A 22,957-nucleotide genomic window follows, 5' to 3' on the forward strand; every position below is an offset into this window, starting at 1 on the left:
ATGCAGCCCTGCAGAGGCTCCAGCTGTGTCCCGCTCCCAGAATAACTGCAAGAGACAAGGTATAATATCTGTAGCTAAGAAAAAAGATGTCTATGACAATTTAATTTTTCATCGTGACACAAAGGAACGCAGAGATTCTTAGAGACAAACTTGAAAATGATGGGACAAAAAATAAAATACTTTTGCAAGCGTTACAGAGTATAAGTTGATCTCCTGTATAGAATTATCCATTAATAGCTGCCTTCCTAACAGATCCATCTGTTTTGTCCCTTCCCAGGGGATCCATGTCGAGCCTGGAATCCTGCAACAGCGGCTTTTCCCAGCTGAGTGGAGCCACGACATCTTCCAGCCAGTCCCAGAGCAGCTCCTATCTTTCTAGATAGCAGAGCCAAGGCTACAGCGGCAAGGAAAAATCGCTCAGGGCTTCCTGGCTGCCCCAGGGCTGCTCTGTGCACCAAACCAAAGAGCCTACGGGGGCTGAGCCTTGAGGCAGTCGTTCGTGTGACCGCTGGTAGCAGCCATTTGGACACAGAGAGGCTTCTAGGAGCTATTTTAAACACAAAAACTTAGAATTCAAATGGCAGGTTTAGAAATTTTCTATCAGATACCTACTTCTCAGTAGTCTTTTTCACAAATTGTGGTTTTGGATGAATGTCAGTTTGCATGAATCTGTGTATTACTCAACTGTAAAGGGCTCTTTCCAGTCAGTCCTTTTCCTACGCGTGGTAGAGGAGACTGATGTTGCCTTATCTGTTTGATCCGTAGGACTAGATTATTCATGTGTAGCAAAACTAATCTCGTTTTCTGGGCGCCCAGGGTACCAATTACACATCAGAAAGTAAAGCGGGCATTTCAGGTGCAGGGACTTGAAGCAAACTGTAAATACCTTAATAGAGATAGGATGCTTCAGTAATCAGCTCCAGGTCAAACCTAAAACCTCCTCTGATGTGACAGGATGCCGTTAGGAAACGTGTTGGATTTTTTTAACCCACTGAGAGGAAAAAGTCAAAATGGTTTTCTAGAAAGTACAGGCAGAGAACCTGCCTCCAGTAAGCAGCATCTTTCTTAGAGAGAGACTACTTCTCCTTATTCCTCAGGTTTACAAGCAATAATGAGTAGATCTGACCCATCTCATCAAAGTGGGTGGGAACTGAATCAAATTATAAAGGGCTAAGAAAAGCAATATTTTATTTCCTGTAGGCACAAAATTTTATGGCAGTATTATAGAACTTGCTTCTTTAAAACATGAGCTAACTTGAAGAGAAAACTTAAAAAAAAAAAAAGCATGTATGTATTTAAGCACTTACTGAAACGTATTTATTCAAATACTAGCTTATTTAAAATTAATTTTTAACTTATTTATAATTTCAAAAATGACTATTTATTAAATCCAGTCACCTTTTTCAATGGGACGAACTTTGTTTTAGAAAGGAGTAACTGATCCCAAGAAATCTTTCTACTTCGGTTCTAATCTTTTGTGATCACTGGATGTTCTTGCATAAAGGGCTGTATCGTACATAGCGCTTGGGGTAAGGGCTGTGTGTCATCTTTTCCTGCAAGGTAAGGTTAGAGTCCAGTGCTTTTTGGACTCCAGAGGGATGCTTCTTAGGATTAAGAAGCAAGGACTGAGTTCAGGAGTTGTAAGAAGATAGCGCATCTTTGTGACACACCAGAAATACCGAGTTTGTCCATAATCACTGATTATTCCAGAGAGTAGGTGTGTAGCAAAGGTGCTATAGTGGCCCGTTGGTCAGGTTGGGTAGCAAAGTTATACGCGTTCTTGTCCCGGTGGCAACAAAGCGAGAATAGAGGTCAAACGCTCAGTTGCCCTTAGGCAGTATTTGCAGCTAGCAGACATGCAGGACTTGTGATGTGGACGGATGTCTGCTTTCGGATCCAGCTGTGCTGCGTGAAGGCTCCCCCCCACCAGCTGGAGGTTACCTCTGCACGGATCTGCTGCCTACGGAAGGATCGTGAGGGTACTGCCCCCGCCATTGTTGAGGTTATCCCAGCCGAGTGGCTCATGTCGCGTAATATGGCGAGCGTGGTCTAAAACGAATGAGTTTCCAGTTCCCCGGCTGGGGAGCAGCACAAACAGCTCTGGGCTTGGGGCGGGGGGCAAGCGCAGGTGGTGGTGGAAGCGTGGTTTCTTCCTCCAGCACAGCAGTTCGTGTATCCATGGCCATCTTTCCCAGTAAAGACTTGGGGTGTCTTTCCCTCTCACCAAGTTCTCGTTAAGGTTGATGGAATCTGTGCAGCTAAGAGCAGCATACAGGTAAACTAGTTCCTTCTAACCCTGCGTTTTTAATTACTGGTTTTGAAGCACCACAAAGGAAAAGAGAGACCCAATATTTGGAACAATGGGAGGTGAAGAACTTGATGTGTTTATGTAAGTTGCTTGGGTTGGTTTTTTTTTTTTAAAGGATTAGAGTCAAGGAAATTGCTCTCCCACCTTGCGCATCTCGCTGGGAGAGCAGAACAGGTAACTTAGTCATGCAGGCCTCCGGGAAAGTTCTGATTTCAGAGAGTTCCCCAGTTGTTCTCTGGACTTTACCGTTTCTCCCAGATGAATGAAACTTCTGTCTCTGGCATTTCAGCATAATTGGAGTCTGATAGAGAGGGAGAAAGTACTACCTTTTGCTCCGGAAATTCAAGAGTTCCGGAATTAAAAGTGCACGTGTATCCCTAATGTAAAATCCTTTTCCCATAGTTAATTCTGATGCTAGAAACCGAGTTTCAACCTGACTCCCAAAGCATCAAAAGCAAACCCGGCCTCGTCCTCCCCGTGCTCTTTCAGGATTTCAGCTTCTTGTGGCTTGATTTTTAAGTGGTTGATCACGTCCCATGGCGGTAACGTTCCTGTTTCCTGTGTTTCCCTTGGTTTGCTCTTGTTAAGAATCTCTTCCATTGCACTGCATTTTATTTTTTTTTTTTAATTTATTTTAAAATGTGGCATGTGCTCTTCTCCTCCCACCGGTAAAAGTTTTGGGCGTTTAACTCTTGTCAGTGAGGCACCTGGAACTCGGCACCCTCTGGCAGCTCTGTGAACGAGCCAGGAAGAAGGGAAGGGCTGGTCCTACGGAGCGCTCCCTCCTCCTGGCGCCCGGGATGTCACAGCCCTAGTTCTCCCTCTTGTTCCTCGGTGGGTACCGCTCTTCTGCCCCACAAGCGACTGCTGCACACGTCTGTTTGGGAAGCAGCTTGCGATCTCTCCCTTATCAATTTTAAGCAAAATTGCCTGGGTTATTCCACCTACCAATTTACTTAGCTACCAGTTTAAATAATCCAATATGGATTTTTTTCCCTTTTTTCCCTGAATGTTAAGATAACGGGAGAAAGGGGGCAACAGCCTGGATGTTGTGGCTGATGCTGTGCTGTGCTTTTTAAACCTGACTTTGCTTCTCTTGTACCTGCAGTTCACAGAATCCTTCTAGAACACCTTCTTTCCCCTTAAAATGACATCAGTGTGCTTTAGAAAATAAAACACGCCGTTTACTTCACAGCAACCTCTTGTGAGTCGAGACCGGGAGGAGTTTTGGGTTCTGGCTCCCCGGGAGCCACTCATCTCTCATAGATCTTGTAAGCCAGAACCTTGAAAAATGGACTCCGGTTTTGGGTGCTGAGCTAGAGATGCAGCAAGGCCCTCCCTGCTCCCCAGCAGTATCCCGGCAGCTGCTCTTCAGTGAAGTCAGGGAGCTCGGGCTGTGTTCAGGTAACTAGCTGGGTACTTAAAAAATAGCTCCTCAGTAAATCGGGGCTTTCCCCTGTCTCAAATATTGCATATGCAAAACACAATACCTACCTCAAAGAGCTGTTGCCATGTTTGATGTGTGATACGAGATCTCAAGAGAAAGGACGCTGTGCCGTAGGTACAAAGTGCTGTGCCATTGTTTACAATTAAATATGGCCATATGCGAGACCTTTATTCTTAGCCATTTCTACGGATTTGCCCCATCCCGCCATTTACTGGCTTCTGTCCCAGTAGGACTGGGAGCGGCAAACACGGAGCACGGCACCAGTGGGCGCACACGGAAGGTGGATGTCAGACTGGACTCGGGGCAAAGCTGGAATGCAGTAACTGAGTCACTTCGGCTAAACGTTTTACTGTCTTTCAAGTTTGAAACGGGCTTTTTTAACTGCTGTGGACAGAACAGCCGAGCCTCGCGGAGGGACCGAGGGGGACTCTAGCCCGGGAAGGTGCAAAAGCAGCAGTGCGGGCTGCTTAACCCTTGGCACGTGGAAGTGGTAAAGCTGTAAACCGGCACCCTAACGCGCTCTTACACCGTCAGCAGGGAGGCACCGAGGGCACGTCCTGGTGGTTTCTCGGCTTCCTGTACTTGCTGTTGGGGGAAGAGCAGTCCCGATTGCCGTGTCGGGAGGGAATTCGGAGTGACCGCAGTCGCTTTGGCTGTGCGGATGTGTGTGCAGAGTTTCAGACGCAGCCTTGTTCACTTCAGGCTTACGGCTGGCCTGTTTGGTTGTATCAATTCCCTTTCAGTAATGGGGGAAAAAAAAACAACTTTTAATAAGAATTTATAATCCCAATTTGGTTTATTCATCAAAAGATTTTTGAAAATGCCATAATCCAGTCATCTTCAGTCTGTAACACTTACTGCGGCTCAGAATTCCTGGTAGGAAGTGGTGAGCCCAACTGTCCACTCAATTCGGGTGCGAAGCTGCTGTGTATTGACGCAGTAGCCAAGGCCGGCCATAGCAGAGTCAGAGGAATCCCGTACTTCGAAATGCGTTTTACTAGCTCACGCTTCTTTAACATCTGAAACGTTTATGCTGTGAGCCACGGAATGCAAGAAACAGAGCTGTTAGACTCCTTAATTAAGGACTAAAACTGACAAGCATTTGTCAAAGATTCCTGCACGCTATTAGTTTTAATATCCTACCAACATGTTTGTGATGATGGTTTATCTCTTGGAAGGCTGAATTGGAATCACGTGACATGCGTTGGCTTTTAATGACATCAACATCCACTTCCAAGCTATTAGTTACGTACATAAGTTAAATGGGCATTAATTTTTTTTAGCAAGCACTTCCTTTCTCTCCCTTGCAGCTGTCTTCATTTTTATATATATCGAAGTTCTGATTTTTCTCAGCCAAAAAACCCCAAACATTCTCTGAGAGCACACCAGCAAAATGCAGAGTGCTTCGTAACGTGTTCCTTGACAACAACTGTGCTTAGTTACAGTATTTGCAGGTTCTGGTAGGAGCCGTACACTTCTGTATGTTGGAAATAAAAAAGCATCTTTAAAGAGCGTCCGATTGTTTGGTGCAACTGTTCAAATTGTGGTAAACTCTGAAAATTTAAGCATGTGTGCCGCTCTCTTTACCTGCAGGAACGGAGGTAAGTCTTGCTTTATTCAGTTGTCCCTACTTTTTAACTAAAACGTCCTTTAATTTTTTCCTGTAGAACCAGCATTTTTTGTTTATTTTCATACCACAGGGCAGGCTGGTACACATCATCCTGCAGTGTAGTTGGCTATTTAAAATAAAAAGGGCCCACTGGGTTCGAATGGCCGACTGAGGTTAACTGGGAAAGGATCGCGTCTTCCTTCTGCAACTGAGTATTAAGAATGTGACCTTCAGGCAGTTACTACTAACGGACTTTATTCAAGTTTCAAATAGTCTCTGTAAATAATAGAAAAATAGAATCTTCTGTTTACAGGCTGATTTCACGCCAACAGCGGCACAGAAATTACATCTCCTTTTGCCCTGGTTTCGGCTGGGATGGAGTTAATTTCCTTCCTAGTAGCTGGTACAGTGCTGTGGTTTGGATTTGGGATGAGAACAATGTTGATAACGCACCGATGTTTGAGTCGTTGCTGAGCAGTGCTTACACTAGTCAAGGCCTTTTCTGCTCCTCACCCCACCCCACCCACGAGCAGGCTGGGGGGGCACAAGAAGCTGGGAGGGGACACGGCTGGCACAGCTGACCCCGACTGACCACAGGGATATCCCACACCGTATGATGTCACGCTGAACAAAAAAACTGGGGGGAGTTGGCTGGGGGGCGCAGCCGCTGCTCAGGGACTGGCTGGGCATCGGTCGGCGGGTGGTGAGCAACTGCGTTGTGTGTGACTTGTTTTGTATATTCTTTTATCATTATTATTATTATTACTATTATTATTTTCCCTTCCTTTTCTGTCCTATTCAACTGTCTTTATCTCAACCCACGAGTTTTACCTTTTTTTCCGATCCTCTCCCCCATCCCACCGGGGGGGAGTGAGCGCGCGGCTCTGTGGCGTTTAGCTGCCGGCTGGGGTTAAACCACGACAGTCCTTTTTGGCGCCCAACGCGGGGCTCAAAGGGTTGAGATAACAACAGATCTGACCGGAGTGTGCTAAAACAAATTTGTTATAGGCATTCATTATATTAAGTGAATAGTCGCCGGTCGCAGTGCGGATGTATTTGCTCTGAGTTGTGTTATGTCACACCTTACTGGCTGTATACGTTCCCTGTTGTGCTGTTTGTCACCTCTGGGGGCTGGATCAAGGACATCATTTTGCCGCACTGTGTAACACTGGCTTATGATGTGATAAAATTACTGGTCGCGAGACTAATCTGGTGTTTGCACTCAGCATTGCTGACACCTCTGTATGTCGGGAGCCATCTCTTGGAAACTATTAATAATTACACTCTTCACCTTTTCTCCTCGGAGAGCCAATTTATGGGGGAGACAAGGGGAGACACTTCCCCCCGCTCCTTCACCTTCCCTTTCTCCTCCAGGCTAGTTACAACAGCTCTTGAGGAATTTTGAATATCCTTGGGATGTTCAAGCCAGCATGCTCCTATTGCTGTCTCCTGAATGTGGTTCAGATCTTGTTTAAGGTTAAACAACTATTTAAGAATACCGCCCAGAGATGGGCCCCGAGGCTGGATAGCTATGAGTGGCAGGGTGTGGGGGATAGGATGGGCAAGTACCTAGGACAGTCGGCACCCCCAGTGTTTCGGAACTTCACCCCTGAACAAGTGGAGAATCCTGAAAAACTAGTAAAGTATTTGGAAAAAGTATTTGGAAAGGCAACTCCAGAGAGACACGGATCACTGCACCGTGCTGGGGCCTGGCCCATGCCGACCGAGCCCTGTTCAGCACCATTCAGTACCCTCAAGGGGAAGAGAAGGTCTCTGGATCTGACGACAAAACGACAGGCCCTGCGGCCACTCCAACCCTCGCGACAGGTCCTGTGGCCACTCCACCCCCAGTGACAAGGCACTGCGGCTGAACCAGAGAACCGGTATCAGCCGCCCCTGTACACAAGAAGAAATATTGGAAGCGAAAGTCAGCTCATTTAGTAAGGGAAGAAACTCCTAAGAAGGGGAAGGAGGAAGGAGTGGGCGAGACAGGCTACTCTAAAGCAGGGCCATCATGAGGAGGAGGAAGAGGAAGAACTCATAAACAAGGCAGTAACCACCTGATCCCTGCCCCTGAGTGAGCTGCGAGACGTGAAAAGATTTCAGCCATTGTCCAGGCGAGCACATTGTCACCTGGCTGCTCCGATGCTGGGATAATGGGGCCAGTAGCCTGGAATTAGAGGGCAGGGAAGCCAAGCAGCTGGGATCCCTTTCTAGGGAAGGGGGCATTGACAAAGCGATTGGAAAAGGGGCACAAGTCCTCAGCCTCTGGAGGCGACTCCCGTCAGGCGTGAAGGAAAAGCATCCCTTCAAGGAAGATGTTGTATGTCACCCAGGCAAGTGGGCCACCATGGAGAAGGGTATCCAGTACCTGAGGGAATTAGCTGTGCTGGAGGTGATTTATGGTGACCTGAGCAATGAACAGCTATCCAAAGATCCAGATGAAGTCAAGTGCACACGACCCATGTGGCGAAAGTTTGTACGGAGCGCACCATCTTCATAGGCCAACCCATTGGCAGTGATGACTTGGAAAGATGGAGAGGGACAAACGGTGGATGAATTGGCTGGTCAACTCCGGCAATACGAAGAAAGTCTCTCTTCCTCCCTACGGGCCTGTGTCTCGGCTGTGGAGAAACTGTCCTGGGAGGTCCAGCAATTCAAAGAGGTTATGTCCTACTCCCCACCTGTACGGACCAGTATCTCAGCTACTAGGAGTAAGCGTCCCTCTGCTCAAGAGAGAGGATATAAAGGGTACACACCACGGGCCACCCTGTGGTTTTACCTGCGTGACCACGGAGAGGACATGAGGAAGTGGGATGGAAAACCTACCTCGACCCTAGGGGCACGGGTACGTGAGTTGCAAGGGAAAACAATCACAAAAGGGGGTTCTTCAGGAAAATTGCTGCTCTGGTTTCCAGCGGGCAGTTCCCCAGAGTAGAAGGGCTGATCTTATTTCTGATCTTAATAAAGAGACTTCTGACTCGTACGTACAAGAAATGAGAAATGAGTACTGTGATGAGGATTAGAGGGGCCCTGCCTCCAGCCAGGGGGAGGAAAGGGACAACCGGGTTTACTGGACTGTGTGGATTCGGTGGCCTGGCACATCAGACCCACAGGAGTATGAGGCTCTAGTGGACACGGGTGCACAGTGCACCCTAATGCCATCAAGCTATAGAGGGGCAGAACCCATCTGTATTTCTGGGGTGACGGGGGGATCCCAAGCTATATGCCCTGTTCACGGATGGGTCCTGTTGTAGGAAAGCATCGGAGGTAGAAGGCCGCTGTGTGGAGTCCTATGCGACAAGTGGCAGAAACTGCTGACGGAGAAGGTGAATTGAGTCAGTTTGCAGCAGTAAAGGCCATCCAGCTGGCTTTAGACATTGCTGACCAAGAAAAGTGGCCAGCGCTCTATCTCTGTACTGACTCATGGATGGTGGCAAAGGCCCTGTGGGGATGGTTGCAGCAATGGAAGCAGAGCAACTGGCAGCGCAGAGGCAAACCCATCTGGGCTGCCGCATTGTGGCAAGATATTGCTGCCCGGGTGGAGAACCTGGTTGTAAAAGTCCGTCACGTAGATGCTCACGTACCCAAGAGTCGGGCCACTGAAGAACATCAAAACAACCAGCAGGTGGATCAGGCTGCTGAGATTGAAGTGGCTCAGGTAGGTCTGGACTGGCAACATAAGGGTGAATTATTTCTAGCTCGGTGGGCCCATGACACCTCAGGCCACCAAGGAAGAGATGCAACATACAGATGGGCTCGTGATCGAGGGGTGGACTTGACCATGGACACTATTGCTCAGGTTATCCATGAATGCGAAACATGCGCTGCGATCAAGCAAGCCAAGGGGTTAAAGCCTCTCTGATATGGAGGACGATGGCTGAAATATAAATATGGGGAGGCCTGGCAGATGGATTACATCACGCTCCCACAGACCCGCCAAGGCAGCCAGGACAGCTGACCCCAACTGACCAAAGGGATATTCCACACCACGTGACGTCATGCTGAACAAAAAAACTGGGGGGAGTCGGCCAGGGAGTGCTGCTGCTGCTCGGGGACTGGCTGGGCATCGGTCAGCAGGTGGTAAGCAATTGCATTGTGCATCACTTGCTTTGCATGTTCTTTTATCATTATTTTCCCTTCCTTTTCTGTCCTATTAAATTGTCTTTATCTCAACCCACAAGTTTTACCTTTTTTCTGATTCTCTCCCCCATCCCACCGGGGGGGAGTGAGTGAGTGAGTGGCTGTGTGGCATTTAGCTGCCGGCTGGGGGTTAAACCACACCTTTACTTGGAGAGATAAAAACAGAGTGCATAAAAATGTTAATACTCAGGCTCAGACAGGCTTTAAACACCCCGTTTGCAGCATTAAAGTGGCATATTAAGCTATTTTTCCCTCACATGGAAACAAACTCAGATACTTACTTTTTTTAAATGCATTGTGCAAGGATGTATTCTAGCAAAATGTCTGATTTCCAGCTGAGATGTTCGGGATCTTGGGTCACTTGAAGTACTTACTGATCGTGGTCCGAGCTCACTGCCAGCAGTCGTTCCCTCTGACGAGGGAAGGGCAGTTCTGGCAGCAGTGAGCAAGGGCCGCTGCACGGACTGTCCCGCCGGCTGAGGACAGCACAGGCTGATCAGGCCGGGGTAGGGCGAGCCCAGTCCCACGGCTCGGTCGTGTCATGCTGACCGTGCCAGGCTGCTGCTGTCTCTTCCCTTCCCCAGGTGGGAGAGTACCAAAAATGCAGTGCTCGTCAAACACCTGTTAGACTACTCCTAGGACTAAGGATTCAGTAAGAAAACACTCTGGCCCTGCAGTCAATGCAGGCCAGGTGAAGAGCCAGGTGCAAGAAAGCCCCAACCCTGTGTGTCAGCCTTTGAGCCTACCACTGTGGCCAGGAAGAGGAGTGTTGTGGTTTCACTGTGTGCTGCACCTGTTTTGGCATCTTAAAACAACTTTTTTCAGTTTTATGATAAAAGTCTGAGCTTACCAGGGAAGGGCAGAGAGTTATAGACTACAACATCCTTAAGCCAGCTTCCTTAAGCCTAAATTGCTACAGGCAATTTATCTTGCATCTTAAGAATACTTACCACTGCTCAGAGAGAAGGGACTTTTCTGAAGTGCCTATGGCTCACGTTCCTCACCTGTTTCCCTCAAGTACTGGAGGGAACCAGCCCATTTCCTTCCCTGCTGCAGCAGTGGAATTCCCTTATCCACCTGTGCGTGTGGAAGCTGGCCCCATAGCTTGCGCCCTGCATCCTCTCGTGGCAACTAGTTATGCAGTCTTGTTTGCTCCAGCCAGAGCAGCAGAGGAAGGGGGGGAAGCTAGCCATGTTCTCAGCAGGGCTGGGCCAGAAACAAGGGAGTTTCTTGGACCGAGGTATCTTGCTGCTGCTCTTGGGTTAGTCAGCAGTTTTGCACTCTGAATACAGTCTGAACAGCCGCTGTAACAGCCAGCGCCGAGTGGCGCAGTACAAGGTGCAGAGTAAAATACCTCATCTCTTCTCATCCGGGACTCTGAAGGAGTGCCTGGCTTTGGTCCTGAGTATCTTCTGTCTCGCAGGCAGCAGACGTGGAGGTATGACTGACTTCCCCATTCATCTCCCTCAGGGGGTGGTAGAGGTAGTCACCGCTCTCATGGCGCCTCTCTGACCTGGCCTTGAGAAAAAGGCCTATGTTTCCCATGGCGCTAATCACGAGAAGCAGAGCCAAGACAGAGGTCATGGAGATCCAGGTTTTTCTGTCAGACAGAAGAAAAATCCACGTAAGCAACATCTCTTGACCTGCTTTCACATGTTCCCAGCGTGCACGTGACTTCTCAAGGCTTGCGCTCCCTTCTCTGTCACCGTAAGCGTGTGGTTCTGCTCTCAGGCAGGCGAGAACACGCTCTGTGAAAGCCTCTGAAGGGCCGCTCTGGCAGCCAGAGCAAATGGCTGTTTTTAGCTTTCCACTCAGTTAACAAGTGACCAGCTGTGCCTGCAGAGCAACTGTAGCTTCACTAATACTACAGCAGCTGTGCTCTGGTGTGGAACTGTCCTTGTCTGTTTGTTGCACATACAGTGCACCAGCGGGAGAGGAAAGGCGGCTCTTGTTGAAGTGTAAGCTGCAGAGCGCTAGGCTCAGAGCACGAACGGACAGTGATGGGGGCTTCAGCTCAGCACTTGTCTTACGGTTGGGTTTCTATCACTTTGCCTTCCATATCCTCATCTTTCCCATCGCGAGAGCTGTAGGCGACATAAGGAAGCCAGAACACAGATGCTTTGGGCAATGAAGCAGCGGGTCTGACACGCTGCCCTGGCACTCGGGAGGTGGTGTGAACAACTCCATCTCGCAGTGAGCAACTGATGGCATGGACTCGGTGTGTATGTATACGCGTATATGACGAGTATTACACACTTACTCTGACAGAGAGAATTTTTCTTTGCTCCTTCCCTTATTCTGGGAAGCCAAACACCGCCCAGCTGGAAAACAAAGAATAGAGGGAGGAAAGGCAGTGTTGGGGGGAAGGTGTAAAATTCCACTGAAAAAGAGTAAGCTTAGGTAAGATGACAGCCAGCCAGAGCTGATAACTAAGCAAACAGAACATTATGCACCAAAGCTGCCCTTCCAACTTCTTTTTTTTTTTTAAAACACAACCACTGTAACCAGAGGTACCTTTGTTTAACTGGTCCTGTATTGCCAATTCGTAGGTGGTGTTGCAGCTGCCTGTCTCCCGGTCGCAGGGACACATGTGTTCACATGCACAGGGTTTCTGGCAGTTTGGCCCATACCAGCCCATGGGACACTCTAGGGAATTGATTACAAAGAAATCAGTCACTGGCAAAGCTCCACGTGCTTTGAAACCATCCAGTCTATCACTGCAGCTCCCCCTGCCCCCAGCTCAACTGTGCCTGTTTCCCCAGCTGCACCAGCTCAGTGCCAGGAAGGATGGGCACACTCAGAGCTTTTAGGAGAGGCTCAAACCTCACCTACATCTGACTGGGGTATTCGTGTTGCTTCTGTCACCACAGCAGTCTCTGGCCTTCTTGCTTCCCATGTGTTTTTCTCCCCGCCACGTCTGAGCTACGGCCTCGCTGTTTGGCTCAGAAGCAAAGGTGGAGGGGGGCATCAGCGGCCAATCCCTAAAGGGAAGCAAGTACTCGCGTTTGAGTACAAGCATCCAGTGGGCTCTTCGGCTGCGCTGAGCAGTCAGGGCCCCAGGTTTCCCGCAGCTTGCCAAAGCTGTTCTGCTTGCCCACCCTGCTCCCTCCAGCAGCCGGAAAGCACCAAACGGCGAGTCAACTGCTGTTATTTTGTTTACTTCAAGGAGAAGATTTTGTAAAATAGGGATGGGGCTGGCTGAGCATTCCTAGGCTGGGAACAAAGCATCGCTAGCGTAACCATGCACGCAAGACGTTTACACCCACGCTGTAATTAACTTGTCCTCTCACCAGAGCAGGCTGTTCAGTCAGATACACAGCGGGGCTCGAGCACTTCAGAAAAGCTGGAGTGGTTACACAATCGAGAACATCGCTCGCTCTGTTAGCACTAGCACCTGCACAGCTGGAGTTCGAAGGTTGTAAGCCAGAATGGCCCTTTGGAGCATTTCACACCCACTGACTTGGATCACCCGAAGCCCAGGCTACAGGCAGGGCCTGCTGCAACACCCTCAAGCGAAGGATATTCACGTACTCATGTTCTACACTCACGCGCTTAGGAAAGCAACACCATTCTTTGGGGCAGAGACTAAACAGGCATCCACAATTTTCTAATGATGAAGAAAACTCCTCTTTCCTCTCTGCTCCCTCCTTTTCTTTTTAGCCAGTTTGGGTAGGGCAGGCAAGCCCTTAAGAGCTGGGAGCTGGCAGGATACGCTCCAGCTGTGAAGTTCAGGCCTGAGCCCGCCTGGCAGACCTCACACTTGCTTTGCCTACAAGAGGTGGCTCAGATGTGACACAAAAACCTCTCCCCAGCCCAGGCTGTTATTCAGAGCAGCCCTTACCTTGCTCGCAGCTGGTGCCATAGTACCCAGCCGGGCAGGAGCAGGCTCCGTGCGTGGGGTCACACGAGCCACCGTTCTGGCACCGGCATTTCTGGGTGCAAGCGTCCCCATAGAAACCGCTAGCACAAGCTGCAGGAGACAAGCAGAGATCTCATCAGGACCCTCGTTACAAAGGCAGCAATCCCACCCCATGCCTCTACCCATGGAGTATTCAATGGCACAGGGTATTGACAGCTGCTCGGAGAACAGAAGCCGAGTCTGTGCCTTGAACAAGGAGCCAGGGCTTAAAGTGCTTCGCACCAAGCCAGTCTTAAGGTGTTCAGGCTGCAATTAAACTCACATTGACAAAAAAGAAGAGAACACTGTGTAGCCTTTCCCTTCATTGCTCCCTCTTGGAAAAGAATATTAGAGGGACCTCCCCACCACTGCAGGCAGCCAGCTGTTCGGAAGCGGTTCACACCATCCTTTTGCTGGCTATGAAGAAGTGGAGTGGAACTCAGTATTACCTTCACTGCAGTTGCTGCCAATCCAGCCAGCATCACACAGGCATCCAGCTGTGCAAACACACACAAACAGGCATTAACAACAACAGAGAAAGACTTAGAAATAGCAGGAACTCAAAATTAGGAGCCTCTCCTTCTTGGTGTGCCTGCTTAACCTTCCCTGCCTCTGCCAGGGAATATGCAGAAGAGGAATCCTGAGCTCACACACAGGTTAGGTTCAAATACGCACCCACTACAGCTGCCAAACACAGCAGAACCTCCTGCTGATTGGATTGAGAGATTAACTCTGGGTCAACTATTAGCAACACCTGTACCCACCGAGCTCTGCCCAGTCACTTCGCTGGTGCAAACTCGGCTGTGAATTGAATCAGGGAGGTAGTAAAGAAACAGGAAAACAGGATTGAGCAGGCACAGAAGAGCAGAAGCTGGGGGGTGTATGTTATGGCAGTCCCCAGATTCAAAACAAGCTGACAGAAGAGTAGCAATTGCTCACTTGTAAAAATCATGAAGCGGGAGAGCCAAATAAAGAAGCAACAATAAGGGGAGGGGGTAGAACTCAGCTGCTTTGTCATACAGCGTAATACATTGCCCTTCCCATCAGCAGGTTTACAAACAAACCAGGAGCACAACCCCGGGGGGCAGAAAGGGAAACTGAGACACAGAGTTTGAAGTCAAGTCCTACTACAGGTCCACTTTCCAGATCCGGGTCCCAGCCTAGCACTGCTGCTGTCTCCTAAAGGCAACGTGTTCTGACCATCTCTACCGCTGCTTCAGATGCTGGAGGGAAGGGGGAGAGCAGCTCCATGCACCCAGAAGGTAAGACAAGAGGTGAGGCACACGGCACCGGCTGGCTTCCAGAGTCAGGGAACGGGCTGGCGAGACAATCAGCACCTGCGGCCCTAAAAGGCTGGGCTCCCGGGGCTGGAAGCCTCTCCAAAGGGCGCTGCTCCCTGCAGCGAAGGAAGCGGCTACTGCCGGTGCCAGTTCACGTGACCTACGCTCCTTCACGCCAGGGTGGGAAAGGACCCTATGGACCAGCCAGGACTGCACGCAGTGATGCACTGAGGCCCCACCGTGGTGCCTCGCAGGCAGGTAAGCGATATTCCCCATGTATATACTGCCCAGGTCCGTGCTTCCCCTAGAGCTACCACAGGCACCCACTGGCATCTCCGTGTTAGAAGCCTTTGCGCACCACAGTGACTCACCGTCGGTGCAGATGCCATGCAGGCTGCAGTTGGAAGGGCCACAGTCCAAGATGTCACAGGCTGGGCCTCTCCAGAAGTCCCCAGTGCAGTGGCACTCCCCTTGCACGCAGTCCCCGTGACCGCTGCAGTCTGCAGGCTCACAGGTGGGCTCGTGGATACACACGATGGTCGAGATGCTCCGAGGGCAACGCCACATGCTGTCAAAGGGGCTGGGGACAGAAGATGGGTCCCGTAAGGCGTGCAAGCGCTGTGCTGCTCCCAGCCCTACGTGAAACCGGTTGATATAATCCACAAATTTTCATCCTGATTCACTTTGGCAAACAAGAACATTAATAATGGGAAAATATAAACATAAAACTAGATTTGAGTCAATGTGTTAACTCCTATTGGATAGGAGTCATTTCAAACATGGAATTGTTTGACAAGACACAGAAAGCAACGTGCAAGCAAAGTCTCCCTTTAAGCAGTCCCAGCTTCCCTAACTTTGGCGTTCAACACGCCTTTTCTTGATTATTATTTGCTTTGATATAAGTGACGTCAGTTATAGCAACGCTTGGCTTTCAACTGTCAGACTGCAAACTGAATTTTAAATCCCGTCATGTTTACAGTCAGAAATGACTAAAAAGCTAAATTTAAAGTAAAATATTCTTTAGGTTCCCTCATGGGCAGGGCAGAGTCTCCCAGTCAGTGTTTCTCTTCCATAATAATAAGCTGTTGACAGATCTGTGCTAATTCCTGTGAACGTGCAGCTCTGAATCCCCCAGTCTAAGAGATGCTTCCATATCTGATTCCCACATCAGGCCACCCAGTCATGCCCAACAGCTTTGCTGCATGTGTGAAAACAGCTAAACTTTAATCCCGGGTGACTAAGCGGAGAAAATATGCAGTCACTAAATCGCTTTAAATTTTAGTCACTCTCCCTCAAAACCTGTCATTTGCCTTTACACTGTGACCTCCCAGCAGGGCAGACTGACTCCCTTGCAGAGCAGAGGGGTAGGATTGAGCTCTGCACGCTCACGGGAGCTGCGTGGTTACTTGTGCAGCCCTGGGCACGTGCAGCCAGCACCTACCAGTGCTCAGACGGGTAGCTTGCGAGGGTCCCATTTAAGACCAGCGTTGCAGACCCTCCACCATCCAGGTTGATAGCGTTGATGATTCCCTGCTGCTTCAGAAATTCAGCCATTTCCCAGAGGTTGACCCTGCAAAAGCAAACAGTTGTTCGTTTCCCGTTCATGCTGTTTGACGTCAATGAAACTGCTCTACCAGAAACTTGGACCCTCTCCTCGGCGGAAAGGGGGAAGCTCTCCCATCCCAGGTATGCTGACTCGCTGCCTGGAGGCTGCCTTAGCTTTTTTCTGGCTCTGCCCTTCTACCACCATAAACTGTTAAGCACTGTCTTCAACTGACCTCTTTAGCTCTGTGAGTCTCTGCCTTAAAACATATTACTGGCAGCCGCAGAGTCCCTCCGGTTCCGGTGACAGAATTTAAAGACCAATTTTGCACTTGCCCCAAGGGCTTACCACAACCCTGGCCTTACCCTCTGGATTCTGTCTGTCCATCCACGTGAACCAAGACCAGCTGCCCCTGATTGTCATGTCCAACTGCAGTCCTGGCTGATATCACGTTGATGAACTTGTCGAAGGTTCCTGTGCAGGAGAGGGAATAATTCACGCACCAGCTGGGTGACAGCACTGGCTGTTTAGACACATCTGTCTGCAAAACAGCTCCCAGCAAGGAGCTCATCTGAACTGAAACACAATGAGAACAGAGCCCAGGTTCCTTTTGTTCATCCAAGCCCATCTAGGAATAACATTTCCAGAAGCGCTCTTGTTAAGTTTTTGTCTGGCACAGGGACAAAGAAAGGGATTCACAAGCCCTCAGTTTTAAACTCCTGTAAGAGGCATCTGCTTTGAGTTTCTCTGAACAAGTATCAATACCAATCATGCCACCACTATTTACAGTCCTCAGCAAATTCTATTCAACAACCCTGAACAGGCGAGCGCAGCCTCATCTTGCAGGCAGCCTATTTCTTGTACTGCGCTTGCCGCAGACTCAGGGTAAAGTAGCACAGAAGAAATTTGGACCTCTTAAGTGAGCAGCAAACTGCAACTAGACAACATAGATTCCACTGCTACCCCCTCCTTCCAACAGCCCCGTCAGAAGGACAAGCTATACCCAGGCTGAAGCTAGGCTGTACAATATTTACCTGTGGTTTGAATTTCATCACACTCAGCCATTTGACTCTGACTGATGTACACTTCTCCGTCTCTTAGGAGCCAAACTACCCCACTCACAAGCTGCACAAAAGGGTTTGCTTGATCCAAGACATCTTCCTCAGACAGGTAACTAGGAAAGAGAGAGCAGGAGGGGTTACCCACAGTCACAGCAGCGTCATGTAAAAGCCTCTTCTGCTGCCAGCAGGCTCCAGAAGCAGGGAGAAGGTGGCTGAATGAAGGCTAGCTACATCCAAAACTAGAAGCCAAGCAGTGTGAAACATCACTTTAGCAGCCAGAGTAGACCCTGTTCTCCACTGTTCTGCACAAACCCACTGTTAATGACGGTCCCAGGCCACTGTGCGTGAAACAACTCCTGCCAACAATGTGGCCAGTGGACCCGAGCCAGGATAATAAGGGCAGAAAGCATCTGGCGGAACATGAGGGCAGAGCCATTGCCAAATACTCAGGGATCTGTGGAAGCAGCTGTAACATCTTGCTGTCTGTCAGCTTCCATTCTGCAAAACAGTGACACCAAACAGCTTTTGAGAGGGTTTTCAGCAACGGCATCCAGTCTGCCTACAGCTGCACCGAGGGGAAGACACTGCTGGATGCTACCTGCTCCCCTCCGTCAGGGAAGGAGCTTCCTCTACTCTTCCAGACGGCAAAACCTTTCACCGAACAGCCAGCTACCATTTCCATGATCGGGCGTTGTGTGTCACTCTGGGGTGCTTCCCAAGGAATATTCTTCTCTCAAGAATTAGGGTGCTGACTAACACCCGCCTCATCAGAACCTGACGCTAGGTGATGTTTGCAGCTGACAGGAGAGGACAGCAGCAAAGGTTGGGGCTGAACAGCTGTGTTTTCGCTGTAAGCTCTGCCTGTGGTTTTTGGTTTAAAACTGATTGCTCTGCGTGCTCCAGACATGTCTTGGGGCTGGATGCTCAACTTTTAGTTTTTTAGTATCCGTGACTGCAGCTGAACAAAGCTTCACGCTTTGTAGAAAAGTGTAATTGAAAATACCTGAATGGAAAACATGCAAAAAGAAATCCCTTTACCCAAGGGAAGGGAACACAAAGATGAAATGAACGCAGCTGAAAATGGATCAAATTGCACAACAGCTTGAGCATGGACGAATCAACTGTCAGCTTTTAAAGCCTGCAATTATCCATGGCCAGTCTAGGTGGCAGAGGCAGCATCTTTGTTAGGTGGGGGGTAACAATGTGCCCTGGAGCACCGTCCTGCTGATCATGATATAGTGTGAAAGGGTCAAGTGCAAATCACTTTCCCCACTGCCCTGACAGACCAAATTATTTACACCAAAACTATTTCTAGTGTCATGTTTTGGAAGCCACAAGGACACCAAGCAGACAACTCGCACAGTGCCATGACTGCATTTAACACGGGAAATCCTGCCAGAGGAGGAGAGAAGCTGGGCAGAGCTGAGATTAAGGACTCAACAGTGACCTTGCAGTTGCTGTTGGTCCCCTCGGCAGAAGCCCCCTCGCTAAAGTGGACACGTCACCAACTCTGCCAGCCCCTCCGCCACGTAAATTAAGGCTGTGGTTCTCAGGGCTGTCAGAGAATGGCTGCACACTAAAGCCCCGGCTTGGTACAGTCAGTTTGGCTTTGCAGGGACCCTTGCTGAGGTCTGAGGGCACATGGGAGCGGGCTAAGAGAAGGGTGGAGAATGCAGCAGCTTCCAGACTGCTTCTCAGTCTTCTGAGACCATCAGAAGGACCTCTGGGAACCCTTCTAGGACCTTTAGGGTACCTGCTGCTGCTGGGGAAGGGTAGCTACCAGGGGCCTTTACTTCCAGCAAGCGCTAACAGTCCCTCTGTCAGCTATTCCCCATCGAAGGGTGCTTTGAGCTTTTGCCTCCAGCCGATTAGGGAGTGTCACACGCCCTTTCCCCTGGTGCCAGGAAGAGGCCTATATGTAACGGCCAGGCTGAGACCACAGCTCCCAGCAGCCAAGAGATGCTGCAGCTCGTGCAGCAGGGAGCTGGAAACTCTGCAGAGGGCAGTGTCTGTGGTCAGCTGTGGTGACACACCACAGGGCACAGCCTCCAGCACCAACTTCTACAACTACTCCCAGCACAGCAGACACCTCGATTCAGCCCGAGCTGTGGAGGGAGAAGGCAGCGCTCCAGCGCTCGAGCTGCAGGGATACCTGGTGCCTCTTGCTGAAGCTGGGGCCAAGGGAAACAGTGTCCTAGTGTGCACTGGCTGAGGAGCTGTGCTGCCAAGACGAGGAGCTACAGGAGGAGGTCTGCATGCTGCACAGCAGCAGGGATGATGAGAAAGAGATGGACAGATCTTCCCTAATAGCCGCAGAAACAAAACCCTGAACCCCGCAGTGCCCAGAAGGAACACCCAGGATCTGCTCACTGGGGTGGCAAATCCTGTGATGATGAAGGCTGGAAGTCTGTGAGCTCTGGCACCAGGAGGGAGCTCTTCCTCCACCCAGGTTCAGTGCCCTGGCAGCAGGCAAGGGGCTGGGAGCTCTGTGAAACGATGCGTCTGTGCCAGCTGAGCCTGAACCGCACAGCAGCACCAGAGGAGGTGGGTGAGTGATGGGGGGAAGCTCCCTGCAGCAGGGGACAGAGCCCCCACCTGCTAACCTGTCTAGGGAGGTGTGCTGGGGCCTCAGATCTAGGATGGTGTGGGGAGACTGCTGAGGCTTCTCCAGCCCCAAGACTATTACCCCGTGCTGCTCTTCCGCACAGGCAACAACAGCACTGCCAGGGGAAACCAGGAGTGTATCAAGAGCAACTGCATGGCTCTGGGGTTGATAGCCAAGGGTGGCCCAGGTGGTCCTCTCCTCAATCCTGCTGGTGAGGAGGAAGGGCTTGAGAAGCAGTGGATGGATTCTGTGGGTCAATATGCAGTAGCACAGCTGGTGTTGACAACAGGAATTTGGCTTTTACAAGGACAGAACCCTCTCTGAGGAATGAGAACCTGACCAAATGAGGCAAAAGTAACTTCTGTAAATAGGCGATCTGTTGAGGAGAGCTTTAGACCAGGAATGACACAGGAGGGAGATGATCACCCACAGTCAAGTGAGGAAGTGGTAGACCAGGCTGGCAAGCGAAGGTTGCAGGGTGACATGGGCATAAGAACTCCAAACAACAAAGTATAAACAAAAGGGGACCTCAGCCATATGCACACAAACAAGGAAATGGTGAGAGGTCTTACGAGGAAGCTCTCACCCTCTTCCTGGAAACTCGGAGCGGGTGCCTGTGTGAAGTTGTACACTAACGCAAGCAGTATAGGCACAAACAGGAGGAATCGGAGGTCTGTGCAGCTGCAGGGCTACAACCTCACTGGGATCACGCAGACATGGCAGGATAGCGCATGTGACTGGAGTGCTGCAATGGACGGACACAGGCTCTTTAGGGACAGCCTGTACCCAGGGAATGCGGTGGGAGAAGTGGGGAGCAGTTGCCCTTTACATGAGAGAGCAGCGGGAACGCCTGGAGCTCTGCCTAGGCACTGACCACAAGCTAGCTGAGGGCTTACAGGTTAGGATTAGAGCTCTGGCAGATCAACATGGGTGACATCATGGTGGGTGTCTGCCACAGACTGCCTGGTCGGGAAATAGTAGATAAGACCTTCTTCAGAAAACTGGAAAAAGCCTCATGTTCACAGGCCCTGGCACTTATGGGGGACTTTACCCATCTGCTGAAAGGGCAACACAGCGGAGCACAGGCAATCCAGGAGGTGCCTAGATTTCTACTTAACAGCAAGTAACTTAAGACAAACTTTTTTTACTGTAAAGGGTGGCCAATCACAGGAACAAGTTTGCCCAGAGAGGTTGTGGAGTCTCCATCCTCGGAGATGTTCAAAGCCCAACTGGACATGACCCTGAGCAACCTGCTCCAGGCTAACCCTGCGCTGAGCAGGGCATTGGACGAGGCACCTCCAGAGGTCTCTTCCAACCCCAGCATTTCTGTGCTGTAGCCAGAGCAGTTATGTAGTCCACTCTGCCTCTCCTCTGTGGGGAGGACAGAGACCTCTTGCCCTTCTACCATAATCAAGTGTACCTGCTGCATGTTGGGAGAGGAGACACAGGAACCTAAGCAGAGTAACTTATCCAGCTTCTCTTCATCCTAGGAAAAAAAGCCAATGGCCAGATACAGCTCAATGGGGTACAGGTAGGACAGCCCTAATTTAAGTGTTCAAAGCATCCTCATGCTGAATCAGGCAGAGGCCAAGGATGCAGTGCCTGGGCAGTGCTTCCAGCCTCAGTGATTCCTACCAGTCTTCAGGGAGGAGAGAGCGCTCTCCAAACATCCCCCAAGTTCTTACCCAAACACCATGGTGCCATCCTTCCGGATGCCGAACTGAGCGTTTTGCAGGCCTCCAGAGTTTCTCACCAGCTTTCCATCGCTCACAACGTTCCCAAGGCACTCCCCGGTTCCCATGTCGAAGTACCCACCGTTCTGGGCCACCAGACACTTCCCGAGCTTTGCGGTCTCTTCCACGGGGGCTCTGCGGTAAGCCTGGCAGCCTCCCGCGCCGCCCGGCTCTAGCACAGAGACGGTCCTCAGGGGGTTCCTCACAAAAGTGAAGTGGCCGTAGACAGCCTTGCGGTCCTTGCCCTCTGGGGGGATGTAAGAAACAAACGTTCTGGTGGTAGCCACTGGGCCGCCCGTCCTGTTGTCGCTGGGCCAAGCTTCGTATGTTACGTTGCCGTACTTGACGGGCTGGCAGTCTCTGACGTGCCTGTGGTGGTGCCGAGGGCCGTGCCGGGAGGGGAAATACGGCCGCAGCAGAGGGTCGCTGGGGGGGCTCCTGCAATGAGAAGATCCGGTTGCCCCAAGGCTGCCCTGGCAGAGCGCGTCTGCAGCCCTACGCGGTGGGACGAGAGCTGCTGGGCTCGGGGCGGTGGGCGGGGAAGGCCCCACCGACATCCCGGGCCCGGCTTCTCCCCTGCCCCCGGGGAGTCGCCGGTACCGCTGTAACCCACCCCGGCTTAAGGGGAGCTGTCCCGCTGAATACCCGCACCACCAAGCCGACCTCGGGGCACCGGGTCGGCGGCGCCCGGCGGAGCCTCAGGAGAGGAGCGGCGCTACCGGCGGGGAAGAGACCCCCGGGACCCTCCCGTGCCGCCCGTACCGGGACGGCAAGGCTGGCACCGCCCCGGGCAGCCGCGCGGACACTCACCCGGCGCCGCGCGCCGCCTGCAGCCAGCCGAGCGCCGCCAACGCGGCGGCCGCCACCACCGCCCGCCCCGCCGGCACCGGCGGCCGCCGCCGGCCCCCGCCCGCTGCCCCCGCCGCCCTGGAGGCCGCCATCTTGGCGGGCGCGCAGCGGGCGGGCCCCGGTAGCGCGCCCTCTGCCGCCCGGCGGCGGCGCAGCCCCAGCGCCCGCGGGCCGTTTCCCGCCGCTCCCCAGTCAGGGGAGGCCGGCGGAGCCGGGCGGTGCCCGCCGCCCCCGGCCGGCCGTTTGTGCCGCGGGTACGGTCTGTGCTCTGAACAGTGAGCGAAGAATCATAGAATCATAGAATCACTGAGGTTGGAAAAGACCTCCAAGATCATCGAGTCCAACCGTCGACCCAACACCACCATGCCCACTAAACCATGTCCCTAAGTGCCTCATCTACTCGTCTTTTAAATACTTCCAGGGATGGGGACTCAACCACTTCCCTGGGCAGCCTGTTCCAATGTTTCACCACTCTTTCAGT

General features: G+C 51.1%; 2 protein-coding genes across 3 annotated transcripts in view; one reads left to right on the forward strand and one right to left on the reverse strand.

The window, feature by feature from the left end:
• SEC14L5 (SEC14 like lipid binding 5) overlaps positions 1-5,264 on the forward strand; it is a 42,833-nt gene extending 37,569 nt beyond the window's left edge. For both annotated transcript variants that reach the window (XM_076351391.1, XM_076351392.1), the window contains exon 17: positions 278-5,264. In XM_076351391.1, coding sequence (XP_076207506.1) covers positions 278-383 — 106 coding nt within the window. In that variant the 3' untranslated portion in view covers positions 384-5,264. The remainder of the gene's footprint in view (positions 1-277) is intronic.
• On the reverse strand, positions 4,533-22,568 carry NAGPA (N-acetylglucosamine-1-phosphodiester alpha-N-acetylglucosaminidase). The gene is made up of 11 exons (XM_076351393.1): positions 22,438-22,568; positions 21,580-22,065; positions 17,263-17,402; positions 16,594-16,702; positions 16,127-16,255; positions 15,057-15,265; positions 13,855-13,902; positions 13,349-13,477; positions 12,022-12,153; positions 11,768-11,828; positions 4,533-11,107 (listed from the first exon to the last, which is right to left on the reverse strand). Exons 1-11 carry the CDS (start codon positions 22,566-22,568, stop codon positions 10,873-10,875), a joined length of 1,809 nt encoding a protein of 602 aa, XP_076207508.1. The 3' UTR covers positions 4,533-10,872.
• Between the last annotated feature and the right edge of the window lie 389 nt (positions 22,569-22,957).

This window comes from Aptenodytes patagonicus, chromosome 13 (genome assembly GCF_965638725.1).
Source record: "Aptenodytes patagonicus chromosome 13, bAptPat1.pri.cur, whole genome shotgun sequence".
Classification (NCBI taxonomy): domain Eukaryota; kingdom Metazoa; phylum Chordata; class Aves; order Sphenisciformes; family Spheniscidae; genus Aptenodytes; species Aptenodytes patagonicus.

What these genes read in the sequence shown, in the direction of transcription:
- NAGPA (XM_076351393.1), bottom strand. Translation starts at nt 22,568, where the DNA reads ATGGCGGCCTCCAGGGCGGCGGGGGCAGCGGGCGGGGGCCGGCGGCGG. An exon ending in GGACAGACAGAATCCAGAGG is followed by an intron (nt 16,256 to 16,593) that starts GTAAGGCCAGGG and finishes TTGCTTTTGCAG; the next exon opens with GGTCAACCTCTGGGAAATGG. An exon ending in TGGCAGCAACTGCAGTGAAG is followed by an intron (nt 13,478 to 13,854) that starts GTAATACTGAGT and finishes TGTCTCCTGCAG; the next exon opens with CTTGTGCTAGCGGTTTCTAT.